The sequence below is a fragment of the Chiloscyllium punctatum genome, chromosome 15 (genome assembly GCF_047496795.1).
Source record: "Chiloscyllium punctatum isolate Juve2018m chromosome 15, sChiPun1.3, whole genome shotgun sequence".
Taxonomy (NCBI): Eukaryota; Metazoa; Chordata; class Chondrichthyes; order Orectolobiformes; family Hemiscylliidae; genus Chiloscyllium; species Chiloscyllium punctatum.
In genome coordinates, this window is record NC_092753.1 from 103,960,903 (window position 1) to 103,988,018 (window position 27,116).

The 27,116-nt window shown below is 49.7% G+C and overlaps 1 protein-coding gene across 1 annotated transcript; it reads left to right on the forward strand.

The window, feature by feature from the left end:
• Positions 1–2,030: 2,030 nt before the first annotated feature.
• Positions 2,031–26,435, forward strand: pwp2h (PWP2 small subunit processome component). Its single transcript, XM_072585857.1, has 21 exons — positions 2,031–2,132; positions 4,699–4,811; positions 7,006–7,100; positions 7,289–7,388; positions 7,509–7,652; positions 8,380–8,515; positions 8,754–8,962; positions 9,417–9,560; positions 9,848–9,918; positions 12,541–12,677; positions 13,380–13,528; positions 14,394–14,541; positions 15,770–15,920; positions 17,260–17,440; positions 17,571–17,718; positions 18,412–18,520; positions 21,043–21,108; positions 22,063–22,281; positions 23,383–23,533; positions 24,592–24,666; positions 25,824–26,435. The coding sequence occupies exons 1-21, from the start codon at positions 2,115–2,117 to the stop codon at positions 25,966–25,968; spliced, it is 2,709 nt and encodes a 902-aa protein (XP_072441958.1). The 5' UTR covers positions 2,031–2,114; the 3' UTR covers positions 25,969–26,435.
• Positions 26,436–27,116: the final 681 nt, after the last annotated feature.

A 27,116-nucleotide genomic window follows, 5' to 3' on the forward strand; every position in this document is an offset into this window, starting at 1 on the left:
GAGGGGACCTGATTGAGACATATAAGATTATTAAAGGATTGGACACTCTGGAGGCAGGAAGCATGTTTCCGCTGATGGGTGAGTCCCAAACCAGAGGACACAGCTTAAAAATATGGGGTAGAACATTTAGGACAGAGATGAGGAGAAACTTCTTCACCCAGAGAGTGGTGGGTGTGTGGAATGCTCTGCCCTAGAGGGCAGTGGAGGCCCAGTCTCTGGATACTTTCAAGAAAGTGTTGGATAGAGCTCTCAAGGATAGTGGAATCAAGGGTTATGGAGATAAGGCAGGAACAGGATACTGATTGAGGATGATCAGCCATGATCATATTGAATGGTGGTGCATGCTCGAAGGGCAGAATGGCCTACTCCTGCACCTATTGTCTATTGTCTAATTCTACTCTTATGTCCTATGGTGCAGTGATACTTACTGACTGTAAATCTATTGTCACTTGAAAGATGAGACCGCTGTCTGTTCTCAGAAGCAGATTCCTTCAGATTGTTTAATTTGAACAAACACACCCTGGCTGTTCCTGAATAAAGGTGAAAGTTGTCACTGTTTGAGGTCTAATTCAAGAATGTGGTGGTCCCTCATTGAACAGCGAGAAGATATTAGACTCCATTGGTCATTCAGGAAAGTTAGCATTTCCTTACCAAGGATCTAAGATGGAGACACTAATAATGGGTGACTTAGAGTCAGAGTCATCGAGACGTACAGCACCGAAACAGACATTTTGGTCCAACGTTTCCATGCCAACCACATATCCTAACCCAATCTAGTCCCATTTTCCAGCACTTGGCCCATTACTCTCTAAATCCTTCCTAGTCATATACTCATCCAGATGCCTTTTAAATGTTGTAATTGTACCAGCCTCCACCACTTCCTCTGGCAGCTCATTCCATACACACACCTCCCTCTGCGTGAAAAAGTTGCCCCTTATAAGCGAGACTTATCTTTCCTCTCTCACCCTAAACCCATGCCCTCTAGTTCTAGAATCCTCCACCCCAGGGGAAAGACTTTGTCTATTTATCCTATCCATGCCAATCATGATTTTATAAACCTCTATAAGGTCACCCCTCAGCCTCCGACACTCCTGGGAAAACAGCCCCAGCCTGTTCAACCTCTCCCTATAGCTCAAACCCTCCAACCCTGGCAACATCCTTGTAAATCTTTTCTGAACCCTTTCAAGTTTCACAACATCTCTCCGATAGGAAGGAGACCAGGATGCACACAATATTCCAAAAGTGGCCTAACCAATGTCCTGTACAGTCGCAACATGACCTCCCAACTCCTGTACTCAATACTCTGACCAATAAAGGAAAGCATACCAAACGCCTTCTTCACTATCCTATCTACCTGTGAATCCACTTTCAAGGAGCTATGAACCTGCACTCCAAGGTCTCTTTGTTCAGCAACACTCCCGAGGACCTCACCATCAAGTCCTGTCAAGATTTGTCTTCCTAAAGTGCAGCACGACTTGTTAATACATTGTTAAATGTGCATCACAGCTTTGACAGAGGGTCAGTTAGACTTGAAACGTCAGCTCTTTTCTCTCCTTACAGATGCTGCCAGACCTGCTGAGATTTTCCAGCATTTTCTCCTTTGGTTTTAGATTCCAGGATGGGCAGTAATTTGTTTTTATTGTTTGTGTTAGATTCCTGTCTGACTGGGTGGATGGTGAGGGTCAGGGTGGCCAGGCCTTGGGGTCAGAGGTTAATCCCTTTAGCAATAAGGGGTTTGGTGAAAAGGCAGGAAATGGCCATGAGCTGATTGAATGGGATAGCAGAGTGAATGGGCTGACTGGCCTCAAAACACAACACCATGAACATGCCACAGATTCATGGTTTATTTTACAAATGTATTTTCACAGCGAATTGGGAAAGTGTCACTGCGGGGCGGAAGTGAACGGAGACCGGAGGAAGTGCGTCACAGCGGGGCGGAAATGAATGGGACGGAAATGAACGGGACGGAAATGAACGGGGACCTAAGGAAGTGCATCACAGCGGGGCGGAAATGAACGGGGACCGGAGGAAGTGCGTCAGAGCGGGGCGGAAGTGGATCCGAGGAGACGAATTCCGTGTGAAGCGGCCACGCGGGAAGCTCGAGAGAAAAAAGAATGAAATTTAATTTCAGGGTGAGGCCCCGGGACAAGGGGGTGGGGGGAGTGTGTCTCTGTGTCTGTCTCTCGGGGTGGGGGGAGTGTGTCTCTGTGTCTGTCTCTCGGGGTGGGGGGGGGAGTGTGTCTCTGTGTCTGTCTCTCGGGGTGGGGGGGGAGTGTGTCTCTGTGTCTGTCTCTCGGGGTGGGGGTGGGGGGGGAGTGTGTCTCTGTGTCTGTCTCTCGGGGTGGGGGTGGGGGGGGAGTGTGTCTCTGTGTCTGTCTCTCGGTGTGGGGGGAGTGTGTCTCTGTGTCTGTCTCTCTGGGGGGGGGAGTGTGTCTCTGTGTCTGTCTCTCTGGGGGGGGGAGTGTGTCTCTGTGTCTGTCTCTCTGGGGGGGGGAGTGTGTCTCTGTGTCTGTCTCTCTGGGGGGGGGAGTGTGTCTCTGTGTCTGTCTCTCGGGGTGGGGGGGGAGTGTGTCTCTGTGTCTGTCTCTCAGTGTGGGGGTGGGGGGGAGTGTGTCTCTGTGTCTGTCTCTCGGGGTGGGGGTGGGGGGGAGTGTGTCTCTGTGTCTGTCTCTCGGGGTGGGGGTGGGGGGAGTGTGTCTCTGTGTCTGTCTCTCGGGGTGGGGGTGGGGGGGAGTGTGTCTCTGTGTCTGTCTCTCGGGGTGGGGGTGGGGGGAGTGTGTCTCTGTGTCTGTCTCTCGGGGTGGGGGGAGTTTGTCTCTGTGTCTGTCTCTCGGGGTGGGGGTGGGGGGAGTGTGTCTCTGTGTCTGTCTCTCGGGGTGGGGGTGGGGGGAGTGTGTCTCTGTGTCTGTCTCTCGGGGTGGGGTTGGGGGTGGGGGGAGTTTGTCTCTGTGTCTGTCTCTCGGGGTGGGGGTGGGGGGAGTGTGTCTCTGTGTCTGTCTCTCGGGGTGGGGGTGGGGGGGAGTGTGTCTCTGTGTCTGTCTCTCGGGGTGGGGGTGGGGGGAGTGTGTCTCTGTGTCTGTCTCTCGGGGTGGGGTTGGGGGTGGGGGGAGTTTGTCTCTGTGTCTGTCTCTCGGGGTGGGGGTGTACATTCTCCCCGGAGTCAGTGCGGGTTCCCTCTGGATGTTGAGGTCGGGAGGGGGTGGGGGTGTGGGCAATGCAGGATCACAGGGAGTTTGGGGGGGGGAGGGGGTTGGGATGATTTACAGAGGGTCAGTGTGGGCTCGATGGGCTGAATGGCCTGTTTCCACTCTGTAGGGATGCTCTGATTTCCCTCTGGGGGTCCCCCTGGCTATGGGAGGGGGTTTGGGTGAGGGGGTAGGTTCACGTTCCCCTAAAGACCATCACCCACTGCGCACAGGAGGTGGCCAATCGGCCCGTCATTCTTGTGCTGGTTTGTTGCAGGAGAGACCATCCCCATCCTACCCCCATGTCCCCAGAGGTTCCCTGAGTCTCCATTTGACCAATTACTTCAACCACATCAAACTGGAGCAGGCCATTCAGCCCCTCGGAGCTGCTGCACCATTCAGTCAAATTGTGGCTGATCTGATTGTAACCCCTTAGGTGTTCAATAATTTGGTTTTTTTTTAGATTAGATTACTTACAGTGTGGAAACAGGCCCTTCGGCCCAACAAGTCCACACCGCCCCGCCGAAGCGCAACCCACCCATACCCCTACATCTATATCTACATCTACCCCTTACCTAACACTACGGGCAATTTAGCATGGCCAATTCACCTGACCTGCACATCTTTGGACTGTGGGAGGAAACCGGAGCACCCGGAGGAAACCCACGCAGACACGGGGAGAATGTGCAAACTCCACACAGTCAGTCGCCTGAGGCGGGAATTGAACCCGGGTCCCTGGCGCTGTGAGGCAGCAGTGCTAACCACTGTGCCGCCCAAATAAACTCTGCTTCCACCATCTGTTCAGGAACAGACTCCCAATCCTCTCAGTGGAAATATTTCCTTGTTTCTGTTTTAAACTGGTGACCTGTTATTTTTAATTGGTGAACCCTAGTTTTAAATTTAAGATGAGTGTGCTGCTGGAAAAGCACAGCAGGTCAGGCAGCATCCGAGGAGCAGGAGAATCAACATTTCAGGCAAGGGCCCTGATCATTCATTCCTGATTTTCCCGCTCCTCGGATGCTGCTTGATCTGCTGAGCTTTTCCCACACTATCTAATCTTGACTCTAATCTCCAGCATCTACAGTTTCACCTAGTTTTAAATTCCCCCTCAAGAGGGGACATCCTTTCCACACCTTCCTGGTCTCTGTGGTGTCAGAGGGACGTCCTTGAGAGGGTGTAGAGGAAATTCACAGAATGGTTTAGGGACGAGGGGTTGGGTTGGAGAACTGGTCTCCTTGGATGAATGGAGATTGAGGGAAGGTTTGATCGAGATAGACATGGTTCTAACCTGTTATGGATAAGGTGTACAATTAAAAAAAATGGATTCCCTGAGCTGACAGTACAGGGACTGGCAGATTGGGAGGAGGTTTGGCTGGGGTATGGACGTGAAGAGAGAGATATTTATACAGTGAATGGTAATGACCTGGAGTCCTTTATCCCTGCTGTTTCTCCTGGAGGTGTGCAGGGACCCTGTACAGATCTCTCACTGACCTTTGTGTTTTACTCCCATCAGTTCTCGAACCTACTGGGGACAGTTTACCGCCATGGAAACCTTAGCTTTACACCAGATGGAAACTCTGTCATCAGTCCAGTTGGAAATCGCGTCACGGTCTTTGATCTGAAAAAGTGAGTTTGGGGAATTGGAGAGCAGTACACAGGTGACTGGGAGGTCCGGCTCAGTCAGCCAAAGAAGTTGCATTTCTCTAGCACCTTTACACAACCTACAGGATGTGACAAAGACCTTTCCAACCAGACAAGTACTTTGTGAGTGGAACAGAACTGGAGATCTGAAACACAAAATCAGTAATTGCTTGAGAAACTCAACAGGTCAGATGGCATCCGTAGAGAGAAAGAGTTTAATGTTGAGTGTCCAGTGACCAATTCTGAAGAAGTGAGAATGCTGAGTCTCTCCAGCAAGTACTTTGTGAAGTTGAAACATTGTTGTAATGAAGGGGAGGTGACACAGTAAACTCCCACAAGCTGCAGTGTGTTACTGGCCCAGGTGGAAAACATGACCCAGGATTCTGTACTTAATGGAAAAGAATCTTTTTATTACAAGTAATTAGACTCTAGCTAAATATATAAAGGTATAAACAGTCATCATGCAACATTACAAACTGAAACTGTAATTCCGTTAGAGACTCCCCTTACATGGACCCTCAGATAGATGAACAAAAAGGTTGATGGACAGAGCAAGGGAGTTCAGTGGTTTCTGAGGTGAGTCTTGTGCTGGTCAGAACACTGCTTCACTGCCATCCTGCTCCAGTATCCGGGGACAGAGATTTAAGGGAAGGGGCTGGGAAGAAAAACCCTTACACCCCAGGGGCTGGTGGGAATCTGGGCCTCACTGCCTGGAATGGTGGGCGAGTCAGAAACCCTCGTTGTTTAAGAAGTACTTTGATCTAAGACATATAGGACGGTGGGCTGAGTGCTGGGAAATGGGGCTAGAATTATTAGGTGGTTGTATTTGACTAGTTCTGATGTACTGGGCTGAAGGCCCTTTTTCTGTGATATAAATTTCTATGCCTCAAATGACTTATAACGAATTTTATTAAGTACAGAAACCTGGTCCATGCTTTCACAACCTGGGTCTGTAAATCAGGGAATTTGAGGAATCTTTGTGTATTATTTCAGAATCTTTAACTTTTATGAAATCTCTGTGAATGGTGGGCCTTGATTTCCAATGAAGGGTAACAGATTGGTTTGTGGAGTAGTAACCAATTGTCAAACTAAAACTCCATTTGAACACAACTCCCCAGCTCCAGTTCGTCTGCAGACCACACTTCACAAACTTGCTTGAACAAGCAGCTATGTAAACAATGCTTGCAATGATGCCAGGTTACTTCCACCTGAAGCAATCTTTGGAACACTATGTTTTTTAAAATACTCCTTTCTCAATTAGTAAACATTAAAAATAGAAGAACACATTAAAAGCAGCCAGGGCACCAGAGACCAGATAAGGAAGGACCTTGATAATTCGGTCTTCAGCAAACTCAAAGTATCCATGGTTCTATTTTTATGGCTATTAGCAAAGACAACAGAGAGAGCACCCATAATCCCTCAGTACTGACCCTCCGACAGTGCGGCACTCCCTCAGTACTGACCCTCCGACAGTGCCGCATTCCCTTGGTACTGGCACTCCCTCAGTACTGACCCTCTGACAGTGCTGCATTCCCTCAGCGCTGACCCTCCGACAGTGCGGCACTCCCTCAGTACTGGCACTCCCTCGGTACTGACCCTCCGACAGTGCGGCACTCCCTCGGTACTGACCTTCTGACAGTGCGGCACTCCCTCAGCACTGACCCTCTGACAGTGCGGCACTCCCTCAGCACTGACCCTCTGACAGTGCGGCACTCCCTCAGCACTGACCCTCTGACAGTGCGGCACTCCCTCAGCACTGACCCTCTGACAGTGCGGCACTCCCTCAGCACTGACCCTCTGACAGTGCGGCACTCCCTCAGCACTGACCCTCTGACAGTGCGGCACTCCCTCAGCACTGACCCTCTGACAGTGCGGCACTCCCTCAGCACTGACCCTCTGACAGTGCGGCACTCCCTCAGCACTGACCCTCTGACAGTGCGGCACTCCCTCAGCACTGACCCTCTGACAGTGCGGCACTCCCTCTGTGCTGAGGAAATATTTTTGTGCAGTGCCGCAGCCTTGGCTGTGTGTGTATTGGTGGAGTATGTGGTGATGGTATCTCAGTTCATGTTGAGTGTGGATGTGTCTCTGACAGTGGGGAGGGCTCCATCAGGGAGGGCCTAGTGTTGTGTATGTGTTTGGTGTGACCCTCCTGTGACCCTCACCTGGTTTCTTGCAGCAACAAGGCCGAGACGTTGCCTTTGGCTGCTCAGCGGAACATTGCTTGTGTTGGGCACTCTCCCGATGGACACCTCGCCATCCTTATCGATGAAGGTAAGAGGATTGCGTACCCTCACACCCTCTTGTAATCCTGTACACTCCCCATCCCGATCCCCCCCCCTTTCCCTAACACTCTCTGTGTCCCCATTGCCATTCCCCACCCTCCCCATCCCCTCCTCTCTGGGCCTGTGTTTGGTGTGCAGTGTAATGCCAGTGGCCTGTCTGTCTCTGTTTGTTTGCAGATGGTGATGCCCTGTTGGTCAGCCTGATCAGTAAAGCTGTGCTGCATCGATTTCACTTCCACGCTCGGGTGCACAGTATCAGCTTCTCGCCTGATGGCAGGTAATGGCCAATAATCCCCACTGGCCTCCATTTGATCACAGCTTGGCACGGCTGTGTCTGACCCCCTCCCCTTCCCCTGTGGTCCTGTGTGTAACCTGGTCTCTCGGTCTTTGTTCACAGGAAGTTTGTTGTGAGTAAGAATAATGTTGTTCTGATGTATCATGCTCCTGGCAAGAGCAGAGAGTTTAACCCCTTCGTGCTGGACAAGACATACTTCGGACCCTACGATGAGACAACATGCATTGACTGGACTGATGACTCAAAGTAAGAGGAAGCTTCATTGATATAGCACCTTTTACCTCCTTGACAGCCGGTAGTAGAGACAGGGTCATCGCCATGGCTGCGAACTGGTCCCTCCTGGTCCTGTAAAACCCTCATGTCAAACTGATCACGTAATCACTGGCCAGTGGGACACTTGTCTCAGCAACGGCCCGGGGGGTTTCATTGAGGAGGACGTGGTGCTCGTGGTGTTCCTGTGAGCAGCATGTAGGGTGGGGGTGGGGTACGCGGTGGGAGAGGGCAGGGGAGGGGCACGCGGTTAGAAGGCGGGGAGAGTGTGCGGTTAGGGGATGGGGAGAGAGTGCGGTTAGGGGGCGGGGAGGTGTGCGCGGTGAGGGAGTGAGGAGGGGGAGGGGCGTGCAGTTATGGGGTGGGGAGGGGTGTGCGGTGAGGGGGAGGGGTGTGCGGTTATGGGGTGGGGGTGGGTTGTGCAGGGAGAGGTGTGAGGGGGCGGGTTGTGTGGTGAGGGGGTGGCGAGGGGTGTGTGGTGAGGTTGCAGGGGAGGGGTGTGTGGTGTGGCGGGGAGGGGTGTGTGATGGGGGAGGGGCATGTGGTGAGGTGGCGGTGGAGGGGTGTGCGGTTATGCGGTGAGGGGGAGGGGTGTGCAGTTACGGGGTGGGGAAGGGTGTGCGGTGAGGGGGAGGGGGTGGGGGTGGGAGTGGGAGTGATCTCCCTGGGCTCTGATTGACGATCTGGGGAATGTGTGCTCCAGATGTTTTGCAGTTGGTAGCATGGACAGCAGTACCTGGGTATTTGGAGCAGAACGCTGGGTCAATCTCATTTACTACTCCCTCAGTGGGCACAAAGACACCATCGTTTCCTGCTTTTTTGAAGAGAAGAGTTTGGACGTGAGTAACTCCTGATTGCATTCACCTGACTCCTGCCCCATCCCAGTGGGGTTTGCATTCCCCCCTCCATTGCTAGAGATATTCACTGGTACCCCTTGGGCAGCCCAGCCTGACCCCTGACCCCACAGTAGGGTGATGGTGTGGAGTTGCCAGTGACTGTGCAGTGCTTCCTGCTGTGGGTGGTGTGTGGGTTTGCTGCGGTTGCTTTCAGTTTGAATGGAGATATGTTTTGCTGCAGATCTACACGCTGAGTCGAGATGCTACCCTGTGTGTGTGGCAGTGTGATACAGAACCTGAGGGCCTGCAGCGCCAATTCCCAAAGAACAAGGACAAAACACAGACTGATCAAAGTCAAGAACTCGAAGGGCAGAGTGCAGATATCATTCAGGGAAAAGCAGAATCAGAGCGAGAGAGGATTGGGAAAGTGAAATATTCTCTTGTTGGGAAGTAAGAAATGTTCTTGATACACTCTGGTTTGTCATTGACGTTTTGACAATGTGTCTGTCATTTTTTCTGTTGCTCTACAGTTGTCTATGGTGGTCCCAATCCTTCCCTCTCTCCATTCCACCTTTTTGCATGCTCTCTCTCTCATGCCCACACTCTCCCTTCTCACTGTCTATCTCTCTTTTGTTGTCTGTCTCTCTGCACCCTCTTTCTGTCACTCTCACTGTTTATATTCCCCTCTTGCTGCCCCTCTCTCTCTCTCTCTCTCTCTCTTTTTCATTGCCTGTCTCTCTATCTCTTTCTTTTCTCTCACTCGCTGCCCTGTCCCTCTGTCACTGTCCCCCCCCCCACCGAATGTCTCTCACTGTCCCTCTCTCCTGTCACTGAATGTCCGCTATCCCCCCCCCCCCAGCTCCCCTACTTAAGTCTCAGTATTTTCCAACCTTTGTTTTTGAAGGCATTATTTCAATAAAGAGAAGGATTTCAATGACCTGACAGCTGCTGCCTACCACAAGAAAACCCACCTCCTAGTCACAGGGTTTGCTTCAGGAATATTTCACCTCCATGAACTGCCAGAGTTTAACCTCATCCACTCGCTCAGGTAAACTACCAGGGTTTCGGGGGATGTGCAGTGAGGGGGCAGTAAACTGGGAGGCCCTATTGATTCTTCCAGTCAGTATCTGTGGGTGGGTTAGGGTGGTCTTCAAGGGTGTGAGGGAGAGTGTAAACAGCGCGGGAAAGTACTGAGGGGTCGGTCACTGTCAGGGAGCTGAACATCACTGCTTTATTCCCCCTCACGGGCCTGGGGACTGACATGGTGATGAATCTGGAGTGGGAGGCAGTGACATCTCTATGACTGTTCCAGTTCCTAATTCTTGTTGTTTCCAGTATTTCAGACCAAAGGATCGAGTCCATTTCTGTGAATGTGTCTGGGGACTGGATTGCATTTGGATGTGCAGGTGAGGAAGTGTTTGTGAGGTTTTGCAGACTGAGGGTAATGTGTGGGTTTGCTGACTGTCCACCGCCGTGGAGAGGCTGCAGGAAGGCAATTGTGAGAAGATTCACTTCGTGTCAAATGGAAAAGTAGGATTGTTTTTAACAGGTAGAACCTGATGTTGAAAGGGATTTAATTGTTGTACACCGAAACCAAGCTCACTGGAACACCTTCCAATCAGGACACCAAATAGTCTTTATTAGAAGAGTTTTACAGGGATTTGGTGAAATTACATCTTGAATATTATGCACAATTGCCCCAGACTGAAGGGAGCATTCACATTGGAGGGTGAAAGTTTTATAGTTTTCCACATTCTTTCTTCATTTAAATAATATTCGGCTTCTCTATACTCCCTCACATTTCGCCACATTATGTTCTAGCTGATAAACCTTTACCCACTCACTTGTCTCGATCTCGTGTCATCACAGCCACATGCCTTCCCACTTGTTTTTGGCAATGGTGTGTTCACTTTTGTTATCCTAATGATTATTATATATTGTGAATAATTGTGGCCCCAGCACAGATCCCTGTAGCACTCCCATTAGTTACAGGTTTCCATTTTGCAATAGCCCCGTTACCCCGGCTCTCTGTCTTTTATTAGTTAGCCAACCCTCTGTCCATGCTAACATCCTCCCTCCTAAAACATGGGCCTGTTTTTAATTGAAGTACTGTTGACATTTTATTTTTCATTGTAAGGTTTGCAACAGTATTGAATTCATAAATATGATTAAATGTTAATAAGTGAAACAAAAAGCCATGTTTTATTAGAAAAGTTAATTGCAAATTTAACTGCCGTTAAGGCAGTTGGTTACATTAAATACTATCTCCTCTGTAAGGAAACTAATTAGTCAGTGCATTTTTCTACAATTGTAAATTAAAGATCAAGCCTGTTTGAAAAGGTCATGTTTTAATTCATGCCACACATTGCCTTCCACTCACCTTCTCCTCTTGAATAAAATGATTACAGTTTTCCAATCTTATGGGACTTTTCCAGAATCTTAAAGGATGGATAAATCCCCAGGACCTTAGCAAGTTTTGAGAAGATTTGTAGCTCAGGTTGCGGTTCTGGATATAGGTTTGCTCGTTGACTTGGAAGATTCATTTTCAGATGTTTCGTCACCAGACTAGGTAACATCTTCAGTGAGCCTCTGAATGAAGCACTAGTGGCGTGGCCATCTTTCTATTTATGTGTTTGGGTTTCCTTTGGTTTGTGATGTCATTTCCTGTGGTGACATCCCAGTCAACTGGGATAACACATCCATCCTAGAACAAGCCAAACTGACTCATGCACGAGAATTCCTAGCAGCATGGCATTCCAACCGGAATTCTTATCAACAAAAATATTGACTTGGATTACATTTACCACCCCCTGAGGAAAAAAAAACAGGAAAGGACAGCATAGGAAATTATGTCAACACAGGAAATGACATCACCACTCCTAGGAAACTCGAACATATAAATAGCAAGCGGGCTACACCACCAGTGCTTCATTCGGAGGCTCACTGAAGATGTTACCTAGTATGGTGACAAAACATCTGAAAATGAACCTTCCAGCTCACCTACATCCAGAACCTCAACCTGAGCTACAAATCTTCTTAAAACTCACTAATAAAAAATACTCCCAGTTCATCCACTATCTTTGTAGCTACTTCCTTTAATAACCGAAGGTGTTTCCATTCGTCCTTGGGGGGTGTATCCCATTAGTTTCTGTAGCACTTTTTAATCTCAGTTTAGTTATACTTATTTCCTTTCTTTTGCCCTTTGATTATCTGGCCCGACCCGGTTCCCCACTCCAGGCCCGGTTCCCCACTCCAGACCCTGTTCCCAGGCCCAGTTCCCCACTCCAGACCCTGTTCCCAGGCCCAGTTCCCCACTCCAGACCCTGTTCCCAGGCCCAGTTCCCCACTCCAGACCCTGTTCCCAGGCCCAGTTCCCCACTCCAGGCCCAGTTCCCCACTCCAGACCCTGTTCCCAGGCCCAGTTCCCCACTCCAGACCCTGTTCCCAGGCCCAGTGCCCCACTTGGTCTTCCTAATTTATAATTGAAGAACATTTCTGCTTATCCAGTGTTAGATAAATAGCGTGGCTAGTGGAGGTGGCGCTGAGTTAGGGCCTGCTGCTGTTAGTCTACATGGGATTGTCTGACTGTGTGCTGAGAATGGGACTGGATGATGCAGCCCCAGCCAGTTAGCCGATGGTGAAGGTGGGTTGGGGGAGGATGGTGTGGTCACTATGTCAAAGGTAATTTGAGAAAGATGAGTGTTTGTTTGCCCTGTCACACTCGCAGGGTGTTGTTGGTGACTTTGCTCAGATTTGCTTCAGAACTGGGGCAAGGGTGGAATCCTGATTGGAGGAACTCCAGCAGAAGGTTCTGGGGAAAATGGGAATTAATTTGGGAAGCAACAAGATGGTGAAAAGTAAAGGATTTAGAGGAAAGGTGAGGATGTGGGATTCAGGGATATTAGGGAGGGGTGGTTGGGTGCTGCTGGAAGCCTGCTGATGGTTGGGATTGATGATAGAGGGTGTTTGCTGTCGTATGTCTCTGTTGGATTGAAGGGGTAAGGCCACGTTGTTTGTGTGTGTTTCAGGTCTGGGGCAGCTCTTGGTTTGGGAGTGGCAGAGTGAGTCTTATGTGTTCAAACAACAAGGTCACTTCAACAACATGGTCACACTGTCGTACTCTCCAGATGCTCAGTACATCGTCACGGGGGGCGATGATGGCAAGGTGAGACCTCCTCTACTCCATCAGGCTCCTCTCGGAAAGGAGAACTGCACTTAATTCAGAACATCGGCATGGGATCATTTTACTGAGTGACTGTTTCTCCTTGCGCGCACTGAAAGCTAATGCAATTTAAAATAAATTATTAAAATGCTGGGGTTATGAGTGGTCATTGTGTTCACTCCAGTCAGCAAAGATCTGACGACATTAAATGCATTTCCAGCTTTCGGCCATAGTTCTGAAGGTTATAGTAATGCAAGTGAATATCTAAGTATTGCTTAAATGTTACGAGACTTTGACTCAGTCACCCTTTCAGGCAGTGACTCTGCCTGGAGTGAGCAGCATCCTCCTCAGCACTCCTCTTCCCCTTCTCCTGTCTCCTGGTTACTGACCCCTCTGCTTATGAAAACAGTACCTTCCTATCCACCTTCTCTATGCCCCTCAGAAAAATGTACACCTCCATCAGGACCCCTCTCAACCTTGCTGCTCCACGGTGGGGAGGCAGGTGGAGGGGGTGGGGGTGGGGTTGGGGTTGTCAGGGCGGGGGTGTGGAGGGGGTGGGGTTGACAGAGAGTGAGGTCCATGCTCTCTCTGTTACCATTGGCCGAAAGTTATTGATCCCTCCCCTCTGTTAGTTGGTCCGTGTGTTAAATGTCAGTGTGGGAAAGGTTCATGGTGGGTGACCTTTGACCTCTGGCCTACCCCCAGGTGAAAGTTTGGAACACAAGCAGTGGTTTCTGTATTGTGACCTTCACTGAACACACAAGCGCTGTCACTGCAGTGACCTTTAACTCCACGGGTTTCGTGGTGCTGAGTGCCTCGCTGGATGGGACAGTGCGAGCGTTTGACCTTCACAGGTGAGTCCTTGTTAGTAGCAGGTAATGTTCGCCTGCGCGTGTACTCAGCATCCCAGGCTGGTGAATACATGTGAAGGAAAAACAGAAACTCAGCAGGACTGGCAGCGTCCATGGAGAGAAGGGCAGAGTTAGCATTTCAGGTCCAGTAACCCATCTTCAGAACTGATGGTGGCTTGGGAAAGGGGTTGGTATAATGCTGAGGAAGGGGTGAGGGAGGAGTAAATGATGGGTGGAGATGGAACCCAGAGAGAGAGCGCGAGAGAGAGAGAGAGAAACAGTTTGTAAATGTCAATCTAGGGGAGTGAATAGCTGCTCATGGGGACCATTAGTGGCTGACAGCGGGTTGTCTGTGAAAGCAGCCCATGTGATGACAGGCCGCAGTGTGTGGGGGTTGGGGTAACAACATGGGAGAAGGTGCTCAAACTTTAAAGCTGATGAACTCTATAATAGAGTCCAGAAGGCTGTAGAATTCCCAAGCAGAAAATGAGATGCTGTTCTTCCAGCCTGTGCTGAGCTTCGCTGGAGCACTGCAGCAAACCTGCTGGGGAACAGGGTGAGGTGATAAAGTGGCAGGCAGCTGGGAGCTCAGGGTGATGTTTGTGGACAGAATGTGGGTGTCACACAGTCTGTGTTTTGTCTAAAATAAGGCTGGTCATTGGGTGGTGTTGGGGGTATTTGGAAAGGGACTGCTATCATTGGGGATGTATTTGGGATTGGGGTTGGTGTGTTTGTGGGTATTTGTGATGGGGTCGGTGTCTGGGGGCTGTTAGGGATGGGATTGGTCCTGTTGCCGGTTGATAATGTAACTGGTGGGACAGTTCGGGATAACGTTGCTGAGTTAACATTTCCCTTTGTGTTTCCACAGGTATCGAAACTTCCGAACGTTCACCTCACCACGCCCCACTCAGTTCACCTGTCTGGCTGTGGATATGAGTGGGGAGATTGTGTGTGCTGGCTCACAGGATTCCTTTGAAATATTTGTCTGGTCAATGCAAACTGGCCGTTTACTGGAGGTGAGTTTGCGATTGATTGTTCAACACAAGATCCATGATGTTCTGCTGTCTGTACAGAGAGAAAGCTGGAACAGGTTGCTGAGTTTGATCATCAGATGCAATAGTATATTGAATGACAGATGGATGGGCCGAATGGCCTATTGTTCCTGCTGCTCCTGAATGAATTCCGTCTCTGTTTAGATTAGGTTAGATTACTTACAGTGTGGAAACAGGCCCTTCGGCCCAACAAGTCCACACCGACCCACCGAAGAGCAATCCACCCAGACCCATTCCCCTACATTTACCCCTTACCGAACACTACGGGCAATTTAGCATGGCCAATTCAGCTAACCCGCACATGTTTGGACTGTGGGAGGAAACCGGAGCACCCGGAGGAAACCCACACAGACACGGGGAGAATGTGCAAACTCCACACAGTCAGTCGCCTGAGGCGGGAATTGAACCCAGGTCTCTGGCGCTGTGAGGCAGCAGTGCTAACCACTGTGCCACCGTGCCACCCATTTGCTAACCACTTGCAGGGCCTGATCTATCTCACCCAGACACACAGCAGCTGCAGCCTCTGTCGTCTGTCGCCAGTCCTCAGTCCACCAGTCTCACCCAACACCACCCTGACCCTTCCAGCAGCATCTGGAAGGAGAGGAGCCGTGATGTATTTCCAAGTCAGGATGGAGAGTGGCTGCTACTGAGCATCGGTGGTGGAGGCAGGGAGGGAGGGAAAATTGGAACAGGCACAGAGAATGTGCTGGAGAAACTCAGCAGGTCTCACAGCATCTATGGAGAGAAAGCAGAGTTAACCTTTCAAAACCAGAATGACTTCTTCAGATGTACACTGGATGCCAGGATTGAGCAGCCTTGTGCACTCACTCCCACCACCACTGACACGCAGTCGCAGATGCACCAAAAACCCTCAGACAGCACCTTCCAAACCCACAACCACTTCCATTGCGAAGGACAAGGGTAGCAGATACATGGGAACACCACCCTCTGCAAGTTCCCCTCCAACTACTCACCATCCTGACTTGGAAATATATCGCCGTTCCTTCAGTGTCTCCCTCCCTAATGTTTCGGTAAGGATAGGAACATTGGGGTGATGTTGTTGGACACAGAGAGGAGAATGGGGACAGAGGTGTTGCATGTTTGAGTGCTGTAGCTTGGTGCTGGGTCAGACAGTCCCCTGTGTTATTCACTCAGTAAACTGCTTCTTACTGTTTAAACCTTGCCTTCACAGGTGCTGGCAGGGCATGAGGCTCCAGTTAGTAATCTGAGCTTCAGCCCATCACGCACACTCCTGGCTAGTGCGTCATGGGACAAGACAGTGAAATTATGGGATATGTTCGACAGCTGGAGCACCAAAGAGACTCTTGTCCTGAATTCAGATGGTGAGGAAACAGTTTTTGTTGTAGCTGTTGCGCAGTTTACTCGTGGGTAGAGAGATACCTGTCAATGTACCAGCCTAACAGGTGTCTGAGACACTAGCCAGTGTACAGATATCTCCCTGAGAGAGGAGGAAGGATGACGGAGAGATACCAGTCAGCTTATAGCTACCTTCCTGAGTGAGAGGTGGACAGTGTGTCCAAAGAGAGATGTCAGGCCGGGTACTGATCTCTCTGGGAGGCGGTTGTAAGTGTGAAGTGGTAATATCACTGAACTATGATTGACAACTCCAGCCTCCACTGTTCTCAGGACAAAAAGGTTGATGGCAGAACAATGAATATTGTTTATTTGGATTTTAGTAAAGCCTTTGACAAGGTTCTGCATGATAGACCAATTAGGAAATCTAGGTCCACATGGGATTCAGGGTGAGCTTACCAATTGCATATAAAATTGGCTCAATGGTAGGAGACAGGGTAATGGTGGAGGGTTGCTTTTCGGACTGGAGGCCTGTGACCAGCTGTGTCCCCCAGGGATTGGTTCCCCTTTTGTTTATCGTTTAAGTAAATTATTTTGATGAGAATATAGAAGCCGTGGTTAGTAGGTTTGTAGATGACCCCAAAACCGGTGGCACAGTAGACAGTGAAGAAGGTTATCTAAGATTACCAAAGGATCTCGATCAAATGGGTCAATGGGCTGAAAAAATGGCAGATGGGAGCTCCATCTGGAAAAACAAGCAAGGGCTGGGCTTATACAGTTAATGGGAAGGCGTTTGGTAGTGTAGTACAATAGAGGGACCTAGGGGTGCACATACATAATTCTTTGATGTTTGTGTCACATGTAGACAGGTTGGTTATAAAGACATTTGGCACACTTCCCTTCATTGCTCAGTCCTTTGAGTATAGGAGTTGGGATGTCATGTTGGGGTTGTAAAAGACATTGGTGAGGGCTCTTCTGGAATACTGTGTCCAGTTCTGGTTGCTCAGTTACAGGAAGGATACTATCAAGCTGGAGAGGGCTCAGAAGAGATTTCCCAGGATGCTTCTGGGTTTGGAGGGTTTGAGTTAAAGAGAGGCACTGGATAGGCTGGGACTCTTCACTGTAGTGTTGGAGGTTGAGAGGTGCCCTGGTAGAGGTTTATAAAATAATGAGGGGTACAGGTAGAGTTGATGGTAGTTGTCTTTTCCCTGTCCCCTGCCCCTGTCTGACTGGGGGCCCCCTGTCCCCTGTCTGACCGGGCGTCCCCTGCCCCCTGTCCCCTGCCCCTGTCTGACTGGGCGCCCCCTGTCCCCTGCCCCTGTCTGACTGGGCGCCCCCTGTTACCTGCCCCTGTCTGATCTGTTGTAGTGCTGGACGTTGCGTTCCGCCCAGATGGGCAGGAGCTGGCAGCTGTGACACTCGATGGTCAGATCACTTTCTGGGATCATCAGAACGCAGTGCAGACCGGCTCCATCGAGGGACGTCACGATCTGAAGATGGGCCGCAAGGAGCTGGAGAAGATCACAGCCAAGCAAGCAGCCAAGGGCCGGTGAGTGCTGGGGGTATGGGGCCCGACTCCCTGCTGGGGCCAGAGTGAGAGCCAGTGGGGCTGGAGGTAGGGGCTGAGGGGGTTGCCTCTTGGGGGCAGCTGTCTGTTAATGTTCTCGCTGTGCTCTCAGGTCATTCTCCACGGTGTGTTATTCAGCTGATGGCCTGTCAGTTCTGGCTGGTGGACGTTCCAAGTTTGTCTGCATTTACAACGTGAAAGAGCAGCTCCTGGTGAAGAAGTTTGAGATTTCGTGTAATCTCTCTCTGGATGCAATGGAGGTATGTATCCTGGGAAACAGCAACATCATTTCTACTTACCATCGTCTAACCCTCCATTAGTAGCATTTGAAATATCATAATGTTCATTCTGTACTGTCCGATTCTAACCCTCCTTCCTGGACAATCCCACACACACACTGACCCTCACTGGGGTACAGTCCCACACACACACTGACCCTCACTGGGGGACAGTCCCACACACACTGACCCTCACTGGGGTACAGTCCCACACACACACTGACCCTCACTGGGGTACAGTCCCATACACACTGACCCTCACTGGGGTATAGTCCCACACACACTGACCCTCACTGGGGTACAGTCCCACACACACACTGACCCTCACTGGGGTACAGTCCCACACACACTGACCCTCACTGGGGTACAGTCCCACACACACACTGACCCTCACTGGGGTACAGTCCCACACACACTGACCCTCACTGGGGTACAGTCCCACACACACTGACCCTCTCTGGGGTACAGTCCCACACACACACTGACCCTCACTGGGGGTACAGTCCCACACACACACTGACCCTCACTGGGGTACAGTCCCACGCACACTGACCCTCACTGGGGGTACAGTATCATTAATGTGGTTCTCCAACAGTTGTGTTAGGAGAGTTTAGGCTGTATGGCCTTTTAAGATTGACTGTTTGGTGTTTTAACAAATTGATGGTTGTGTTCCAGGAGTTCCTGGACCGCAGGAAGATGACTGAGTTTGGAAGCATGGCATTGATCGATGACGGTGCTGGTGATGAAGATGGAGTGGTTATCAGCTTACCAGGAGTAAAGAAGGGTAAAGTGTTTGGGAATCCAGCTGTAGTGAGGCCTCAGTGTGATATGGTACAGGTGGTAGTTTGGAAATGACAGGGAGGGTGCTGGTTTTATATTGTTTCCACCCCCCCGCAAACTGATGAATGTTCCCAGCATTAATTAGTTCACTGCATATTGTGATTGGTGAGTTTTTTTAGATGTTATCCTCTCAATATGGGCAATAGTTTCAGCAAGTGCCGAGCAGGTATATTTTGCATTAAAATCCTAGCTGAGGGTCCCCTTGTGGTGCGGTGGTAGTGTCTCTGCCCCTAGACCAGGAGACCTGGGTTGGAGTCCCACCTGCTTCAGGTGTGTGTAATAACATTTCTGAACAGGTTGATTAGAAAAAAAGCAGGTTAAAAGTAAAATTCTAGCTGAATCCCCCCCTTAACCGCATGGCATAACTACAGCCAACAGGTTTGGCTTTTTCTAGACCTGAAATTGAATTAGACCAATTAACATAATTTGTTAAGGCTCATTGATCCTTGCTGGATGTGACACACATTCAAACACAGGGACCTGTTCTCTGCAAACAAAAAGTATGTGTTCAAGCCTTCCCCTATTGGTGAACCTCTTGGGAACTTGAGACTATAGTTTCCCATTTCTTGCTCCATGGCAACACTGGAACCAATCAGCACCCTGTTCCCGCATATTGTAAACAGTTGTGATTGTGTGAAATTTGGCATTCTTGCATTAGTCCTGATGACTGCAGTAACATTCACTGGAATTGGAAACAGTTCAAAGGCAGTTCACTTGACTAAGTCCTGGTGGGGGGAGGGGGGGAGGAGATATTTTAGGCAGAAAGTTTAGTTAATCTGAACCTGGACCCATTAGACTTTCAAAGAACGAGAGGTGATCGGATTGAAACCTCAAACCCTGTAAGGATTGATGAGGTCAGTCCAGAGACCATGTTCCCTCATGAAGAATCATAAACGAGGAGAGGTCACTGTTTAAAAATAGAAACATCTGCCGTTGAAAGCGAGGATAAAGTGCTTTGTTTGTTTTCTCTGAGGATTATTAATGTTTGGAACTGTCTTCCCCAGAGACCAATGGGGACTGTGTCATGTTTGACTGACAAGGGAGTTGGGGCGAATGTGGAGGTGTGTGAGGGTCAGGAAATAGAGTTGATGCCAAGGTCAGACTATGATCTTATTGACGAGTGAAGCAGACTTGAAGAACCAAGTAACAAGAGTCATACAGCTGTACAGCACGCAAACAGACCCTTGTTCATGCTGACCTGATTTCCTACGTTAATCTAGTGCCTGCACTTGGCCCATATCCTTCTAATCCTTTCCTGTCCATGTATTTGTCCAAAGGCCTTTTACAGGGGTAAATATTGTTGATGTACCCGCCTCAACCACTTCCACTGGCAGCTCATTCCATCTGCAGACCACCCTCTGTGTAAAACCATTGCCCCTCAGGCTCCCTTTTATTCTTTCCCCTCTAACCTGAAACTGCTGCCCTCTAATCCTCGATTCCCCAACCCTGGGGAAAAAGACTGAGTGTATTCACCCTCTCACGATCTTATACCCCTCTGAAAGATCCCCCCTCAGCATGAACAAAGGGTCTGTTTCCATGTTGTACAGCTGTATGCTTGAAAGAGACAGGTCCTAGCTTGTTCAACCTGACCCTATAACTCCGTCCTTCGGTCTAGCAGCATCTGTGGAGAGAGAAGCAAAGTTAATGCTTTGAGTCGTGTGAGTCCTCTTCAGACCTGAGAAGCCAAGTGCCTACTTCTGCTTTAATCCATGTCGGTTTATAATCTGAAATAACTGAGAAAGGAAAATCAGGAAGGAGGTCAGATATGGCCTTGTACTTTTATTTTTTCCTTTTTAGGGAGTTTGGTTCAGAGAGGTGGGTATAGTACAACAGCACAGCCATTGGCAGGAGAGAGCTATGAGCTGTCATTTCAGAGTTCAGTTACCCATGTCACCTTTATAATCCTCATCCGAATCACTTACCTTGACTTCTCTTGTCCATTCTCCTTGCTCTCCAAGTTCTTGAATAAGAAGCTGGGTAATGGCTGTGCTCTATGATTATGGGTGGCATGGTGGCTCAGTGGTTAGCACAGCTGCCTCACAGCACCAGGGACTCAGGGGACTGACTGTGTGGAGTTTGCACATTCTCCCCGTGTCTGTGTGGGTTTCCTCCGGGTGCTCCGGTTTCCTCCCACAGTCCAAAGATGTGCATGTCAGGTGGATTAGCCGTGGGGAATGCGGGGTTACAGGGACAGGGGGTGTTTCTGGGTTGGTGTTGATTTGATGGGTCGAATAACCTACTTCACACTGTAAAGATTCTCTGATTCTCCTGTAGTGGTCCTTTTTGCGGTCTGTCTGTGTTGAAGGTAGTTTGATTTAGATGGCTTGTTTATGATGGTGAAGTGATCAGGTTGAGACTGAGCGTCACTCAGCTGTGCTGCACGTGGATAAGTGTGCACTGTTTTAACACTGAGTGAAGCTAGTGCCAGGCTTACAGTAACACTCTCCTTTCTCTCTGTAACTGTAGGTGACATGAGTTTACGACACTTTAAGCCGGAGATCCGAGTGACGTGCCTTTCCTTCTCACCGACAGGTACGAGGTGTGAGAACAATCTGTACTCACTGACCAGGGCACACTGCTCTCTGCACAGCAGCACTTTGGGCTCAGTATAAATCTCTCCTTGTTCTGGTCTCCCTGGTAACTGGTCCCAACCTGCTTTTACGGTCAGTTTATTGTAAATACTCAGCCATTGCTGGGGTTGGTCTAAGACCAACGTTTCTGAGCGTCCTGTTCATCCCTCACCATGGACTTGACACTGTCAGATGATGTGGCCAATTATAAACTGGTTTCTAACATGAGAGTGTTAAGGTCCATCTTCTGACTAACTCTGTTGTTCCTTGTAATATCAAACTAATGAAAAGAGAAGCAGTATGAGCCAGGTCACCCACACGGACTGCCTGCAGTCTCGTCAGTTCCCTGTGCGGTGACCCGGTCTATCCTCACACCCAAAGCTGCCTGTCTGTGTGTGGGCCCCTGCAAACTGCATCTAACTGTGTTGAACTGAATGAAGCCATTCTGATACCAAGTACTACTGTTGTGGGTGATTCAGAACAAATTGAGGGTCTTAAACCATTAGGGTATGAAGCATAATTCTTTGAGAAGCTGCAGTGTGATCTCCCAGGGGGTCTGGTTAAAGGGATTTGAATATGTGAAACAAAATAAAATTGATAGTAAAGAAATTGTAATAACGATGTGTGAATAGACACATCTGTTCCATCTTTCATTTCCAGGAGTGAGACAAGTAACTGCTGGGATGATAACAGGGATAATAAGGTCAGAGTTCCAGTATATCCTGGCAGCACAGGGTTAGATACAGAGTAAACCTCCCTCTACACTGTCCCCCATCAAACACTCCCAGGGACAGGGACAGTACGGGGTTAGATACAGAATAAAGCTCCCTTTACACTGTCCCCATCAAACACTCCCAGGGACAGGGACACTATAAGGTGTGGGTGATGAGAGTAAATCTCTCTCTTCTTCCTCCAGGCAGGAGCTGGGCAGCCACCAGTACAGAGGGGCTCCTCCTTTACTCGCTGGATGGTTGTGTGGTCTTTGACCCCTTCGATCTGGATGAGGAGGTTACGCCGAGCAGCGTGAGGCGGGTCCTACGTAAGAAGGAATTTACAGCAGCCATCATGATGGCATTCCGCCTGAACGAGGCCAAACTGATCCTGGAGGTTCTGGAGACTGTGCCTCACACAGACAGTGAGTATACACCAATCTCCGACAAGCAACTGCCCTGCACAGGGATCAGCAATCACTCACACACTTCCAACAGTGTGGCACTCCCTCAGTACTGACCCTCTGTCAGTGCGGCACTCCCTCAATACTGACCCTCTGTCAGTGCGGCACTCCCTCAATACTGACCCTCTGTCAGTGCGGCCCTCCCTCAGTACTGACCCTCTGACAGTGCGGCCCTCCCTCAGTACTGACCCTCTGACAGTGCGGCACTCCCTCAGTACTGACCCTCTGACAGTGTGGCACTCCCTCAGTACAGACCCTCTGACAGTGTGGCACTCCCTCAGTACTGACCCTCTGACAGTATGGCACTCCCTCAGCACTGACCCTCTGACAGTGCGGCACTCCCTCAGCACTGACCCTCTGACAGTGCGGCACTCCCTCAGCACTGACCCTCTGACAGTGCGGCACTCCCTCAGCACTGACCCTCTGACAGTGCGGCACTCCCTCAGTACTGACCCTCTGACAGTGCGGCACTCCCTCAGTACTGACCCTCTGACAGTGCGGCACTCCCTCAGTACTGTCCCTCTGACAGTGCGGCACTCCCTCAGTACTGACCCTCTGACAGTGTGGCACTCCCTCAGTACTGACCCTCTGACAGTGTGGCACTCCCTCAGTACTGACCCTCTGACAGTATGGCACTCCCTCAGCACTGACCCTCTGACAGTGCGGCACTCCCTCAGCACTGACCCTCTGACAGTGCGGCACTCCCTCAGCACTGACCCTCTGACAGTGCGGCACTCCCTCAGTACTGACCCTCTGACAGTGCAGCACTCCCTCAGTACTGACCTTCTGACGGTGTGGCATTCTGTCTGGGATCAGACAGCCCATTGATACTAAACACCTTCCTGCCCCAGCTTCACTGTTACTGTATTTGACAGGCGAGGCCTTGGATCTTTGTGAGATGTGACTGTGAGCAACTTCATAACCACACAACAAGGTGGCATCAGCCTCGCACCCCCTCTGTCTCACTTTTCTCTTTGGTCTGTAGTTTCTCTGCTCTGTCCCTGTCTTATCTCCCATCTCTCTCTCTCTCTCTCTCTCTCTCTCTCTCTCTCTGTGTTCCAGTTGACCTGGTGTGCTCAACTCTGCCTCTGACGTATGTGGAGAAAGTCCTTCAGTTTGTTGCCTCGGCTCTGGAAACCTCACGGCACCTGGAGTTCTTCCTGACCTGGGCCCAGCGCTTACTCACTCTCCACGGACAGAAGCTGAAGGCCAGGTGAGAGTCAGGCTGTGGGGTACCCGGGGGGAGATCAGCTTCATGCTGTACGGGAGAGACATCCTGCCAACTTTACCCAGACAGGGGAATGGTGACAGGTCCGGGGCTGGAAGGGACGTCGTGTGAGCTTGGGCTTGTACTTGCTGGAGTTCAGGAGAGTGAGGGGGGAGCTGACTGAGGGATGTGAAATACTGAAGGGGATTGATAAGGTCAATGTGGGACAGATGTTCCCATGTCGGACAGTCACAAACACATGGTTATAGATACAGAGTGCGAGGAGATAGACTCAGACTCAGACTCAGACCTGAGATGAGGAGAGACTATTCCTCTGAGAGCATTGTGAATCTGGAACCCTACAGTGTGGAAACAGGCCCTTCGGCCCAACAGGTCCACACCAACTCTCCGAAGAGTAACCTGTGCAGATCCATTCTCCTTCCCCATTGCTCTGCATTTACCCCTGACAAATGTCCCTAGTCTAAATCAATATGTTTCTCATGAAAAACGGGATTAAGGGCTATGGGGAGCAGTCAGGCAGGGAAATGGAGTTGAGACCAGGATAAGATCATTCCTGATCATGGTAACTGGGGGAGTGGGCTTGAAGGGATGAATCCCTTCCTCCCTCCCCTAATTCTGACCTTCCTCTGGCACCTCAATAATCCCTTTGGATGAAGCTATCCAGCCAGTTGTGGCAACCCAGTCTGTGCTCGAGGTCACCAATCGCGAGGAGACTGACTGCATTGGGAGCAGTGAATATGGCAAACTGTATTGAAAGAATTACAAGTAAATTGCTGCTTCACCTGGAACAGTCTTGATCTTGTGCTCCTCCCCTTACTGTCCGAGACCTGCTGCAGTGCTCCAGCTAACACCCTGCCCTGCACATATTCCCACATGGCAGTGCCCACTAATAGACTGTGCCTGTTGGGTATCATTGCTTGCTGAGCAGTCTCGGAGATGTGTTCAGGGTAAATTGCCTGTTGCAGTATTGTTGATTTTATGGTTCCTGTAAATGTGCTTTCTCAGTGCAGGTTAATTTGGTGGGTGTATGTTTGTTCCCACAGGTCAGTGGTGTTGCTGCCGATGATCCAGGCTCTGCAGCGGAGCATCCGACTTCACTTTGACACAGTGTCCAAGCTGTAAGTCAATGGCAGGCTCCTGCCCAGACGTTCCTCTGTGTTCTTCACACATCGCCCCAAAGCTGCACTCTTTGATATCCCAGTTACAGCCTTTCAACTATCGGGTCAGCAACAAGTACTCCCCATCGCTTCCCAGAAACCCGGCACACTCTTCCTTTTCGGAAAACAATCCGTCATCCATTTAAAACCTTTGATCCACTCCCGGTCCCCCACACACTCTCTCAGTACATCCCAGACCCTAACCCCTGGAGTGAACCCCCCACGCCCTCAGACAGTACATTCTAGACCCTAACCCCTCGAGTGAACCTCCCCCTCCCCCACACTCTCAGACAGTACATTCCAGACCCTAACCCCTCGAGTGAACCTCCCCCTCCCCCACACTCTCAGACAGTACATTCTAGACCCTAACCCCTCGAGTGAACCTCTCCCTCCCCCACGCCCTCAGACAGTACATTCCAGACCCTAACCCCTCTCTAGGTGAAGTTGATTTCTGTCATGTCTCTGCATCTTCTGTTAATTATTTTAAGTTGCTATCTCCCGTCCTTGATCCTCCCGATGTGGGGAACAGTAAGTTGCAGGTGTTGGTGAACATGTTTTATAAACTGGGCTAATATTTGGGCGGCACAGTGGTTAGCACTGCTGCCTCACAGCGCTAGAGACCCGGGTTCAATTCCCACCTTGGGTGACTGTCTGTGAGGAGTTTGCACATTCTCCCTGTGTCTGTGTGAGTTTCCTCTGGGTGCTCTGGTTTCCTCCCACAGTCCAAGGATGTGCAGGTCAGGTGAATTGGCCATGCTGAATTGCCCGTGGTGTTGGGTGGGTTGCTCTTTGGAGGGTCGGTGCGGACTTGTTGGGCCGAAGGGCCTGTTTCCACACTGTAAGTAATCTAATCTAATCTGATTTGTGCGTGGGGAGGTATTGGGAATGGGTGCTGGATTGGTGGGTAGTGGTTGAGGCCATGGTGTGACGTTTAGTTTGCATTCTCTGAGATTTCTCTCTCTGTTTCTGAAATTTCCCATTGTGTTGTCTGTTTTGGATTGGGAGATGGTGAGGAAGGAATGGCAGGCACGCTGTGCTGTTGCTGATTTCAGGCTGTGGCGCTGACTGTTGTGTTGTGTTGTTTTACTGACACTGGGTGCTGGTTTTGTGTACTCAAGGTGTGACTGGAATCGCTACAACATGAGGTATGCACTCGCCCTGTCCCAGCAGAAAGGAATGAAACGGCCAGCAGAATTGGCAGAGAGTGATGAAGACAGTGACTCTGAAGGAGACACCGAACAACTGATGGATGAGAGTGACTAAGCTGAGAACCCCCCCCGAATGGTGCCTGTTGATTTACAACAATCTCTTGTGGTCCTTCAGCAACATCCACAAGGACATCACAATCTCAAAGTGGCAGCTACAACAAGAACCCAGTCATCAGGAACTACTTGTAATATGGCAGTGAAGCAGCAGCATGTGGGCTATACAGTGTGGGATGTTGTATATCTGGACTGGTTCGGTTATGGAATGGTTTCACTCTAGATGGAGTGAAAACGATATTCACGGTGAATGGAAATAGCTCTTTCTCATGGGCTGACTGCTGGGGGAATGTACGAAGATTCATGCAGGGAGTCTCCTCGTGAGAAGTGTCCCTTCTCCAAAACTGTGACTTATTGAATGTGGAATGAAACAAACATGTTTGATGCTCTGTTTGACTAAGACTGCTTCCTCCTGATGTAAATGATGTATAATACATGTTTTAATAAACTGTGGATGGTTGTATTGATGACATTGTGAAGTTTTGAACTTGTGTGAAAAGCTGGTTTTCTTAGCAATTCCTGAGAAGCCAGTTCAAGGACATTGTACACCCCAGTCCAATACCTGCATCTCCAAATCACAAAATAACAAAGTTAGAAATCACACACCAGGTTATAGTCCAACAGGTTTATTTGGAAGCACTAGCTTTCGGAGCACTGCTCCTTCATCAGGTGGTTAGTGGAGTATAAGATCGTAACACACAGAATTTCTAGCAAAGATTCACAGTGTGATGTAACTGAAATTAAATATTGAAAAAGACCTGGATGGTTTGTTAAGTTTCTCATCTTTTAGAATGACCATGTTGGGTTCAGTTCTTTCACATGTAAATCACAAAACTTTTTAAAGTTACATTCTCAAGTGAACTTGAACAATTGGTGTCATGTTGGCCCAGGTAATACATTGAAGGTGTGAGCTCCCCTGTGTGAGACTCTCTGTGCCCCAATGTTCAGACTGACTCTAATCTAAAAAATGGATTTACAGAATCTTACATGGATTCATGCAGTTTTTGAGCAAAATAAAATGTAATTCTGCAAGTACAAATTCACCCCACAAATTTATAATTGTTGTGTGTGTGTGTGGTCGCAGGTTGAGTGTCTGTGAGAGCATGTGTGTGAGTGTAAAGAGGTATAAGGCTGTAAGAGGGTGCATGA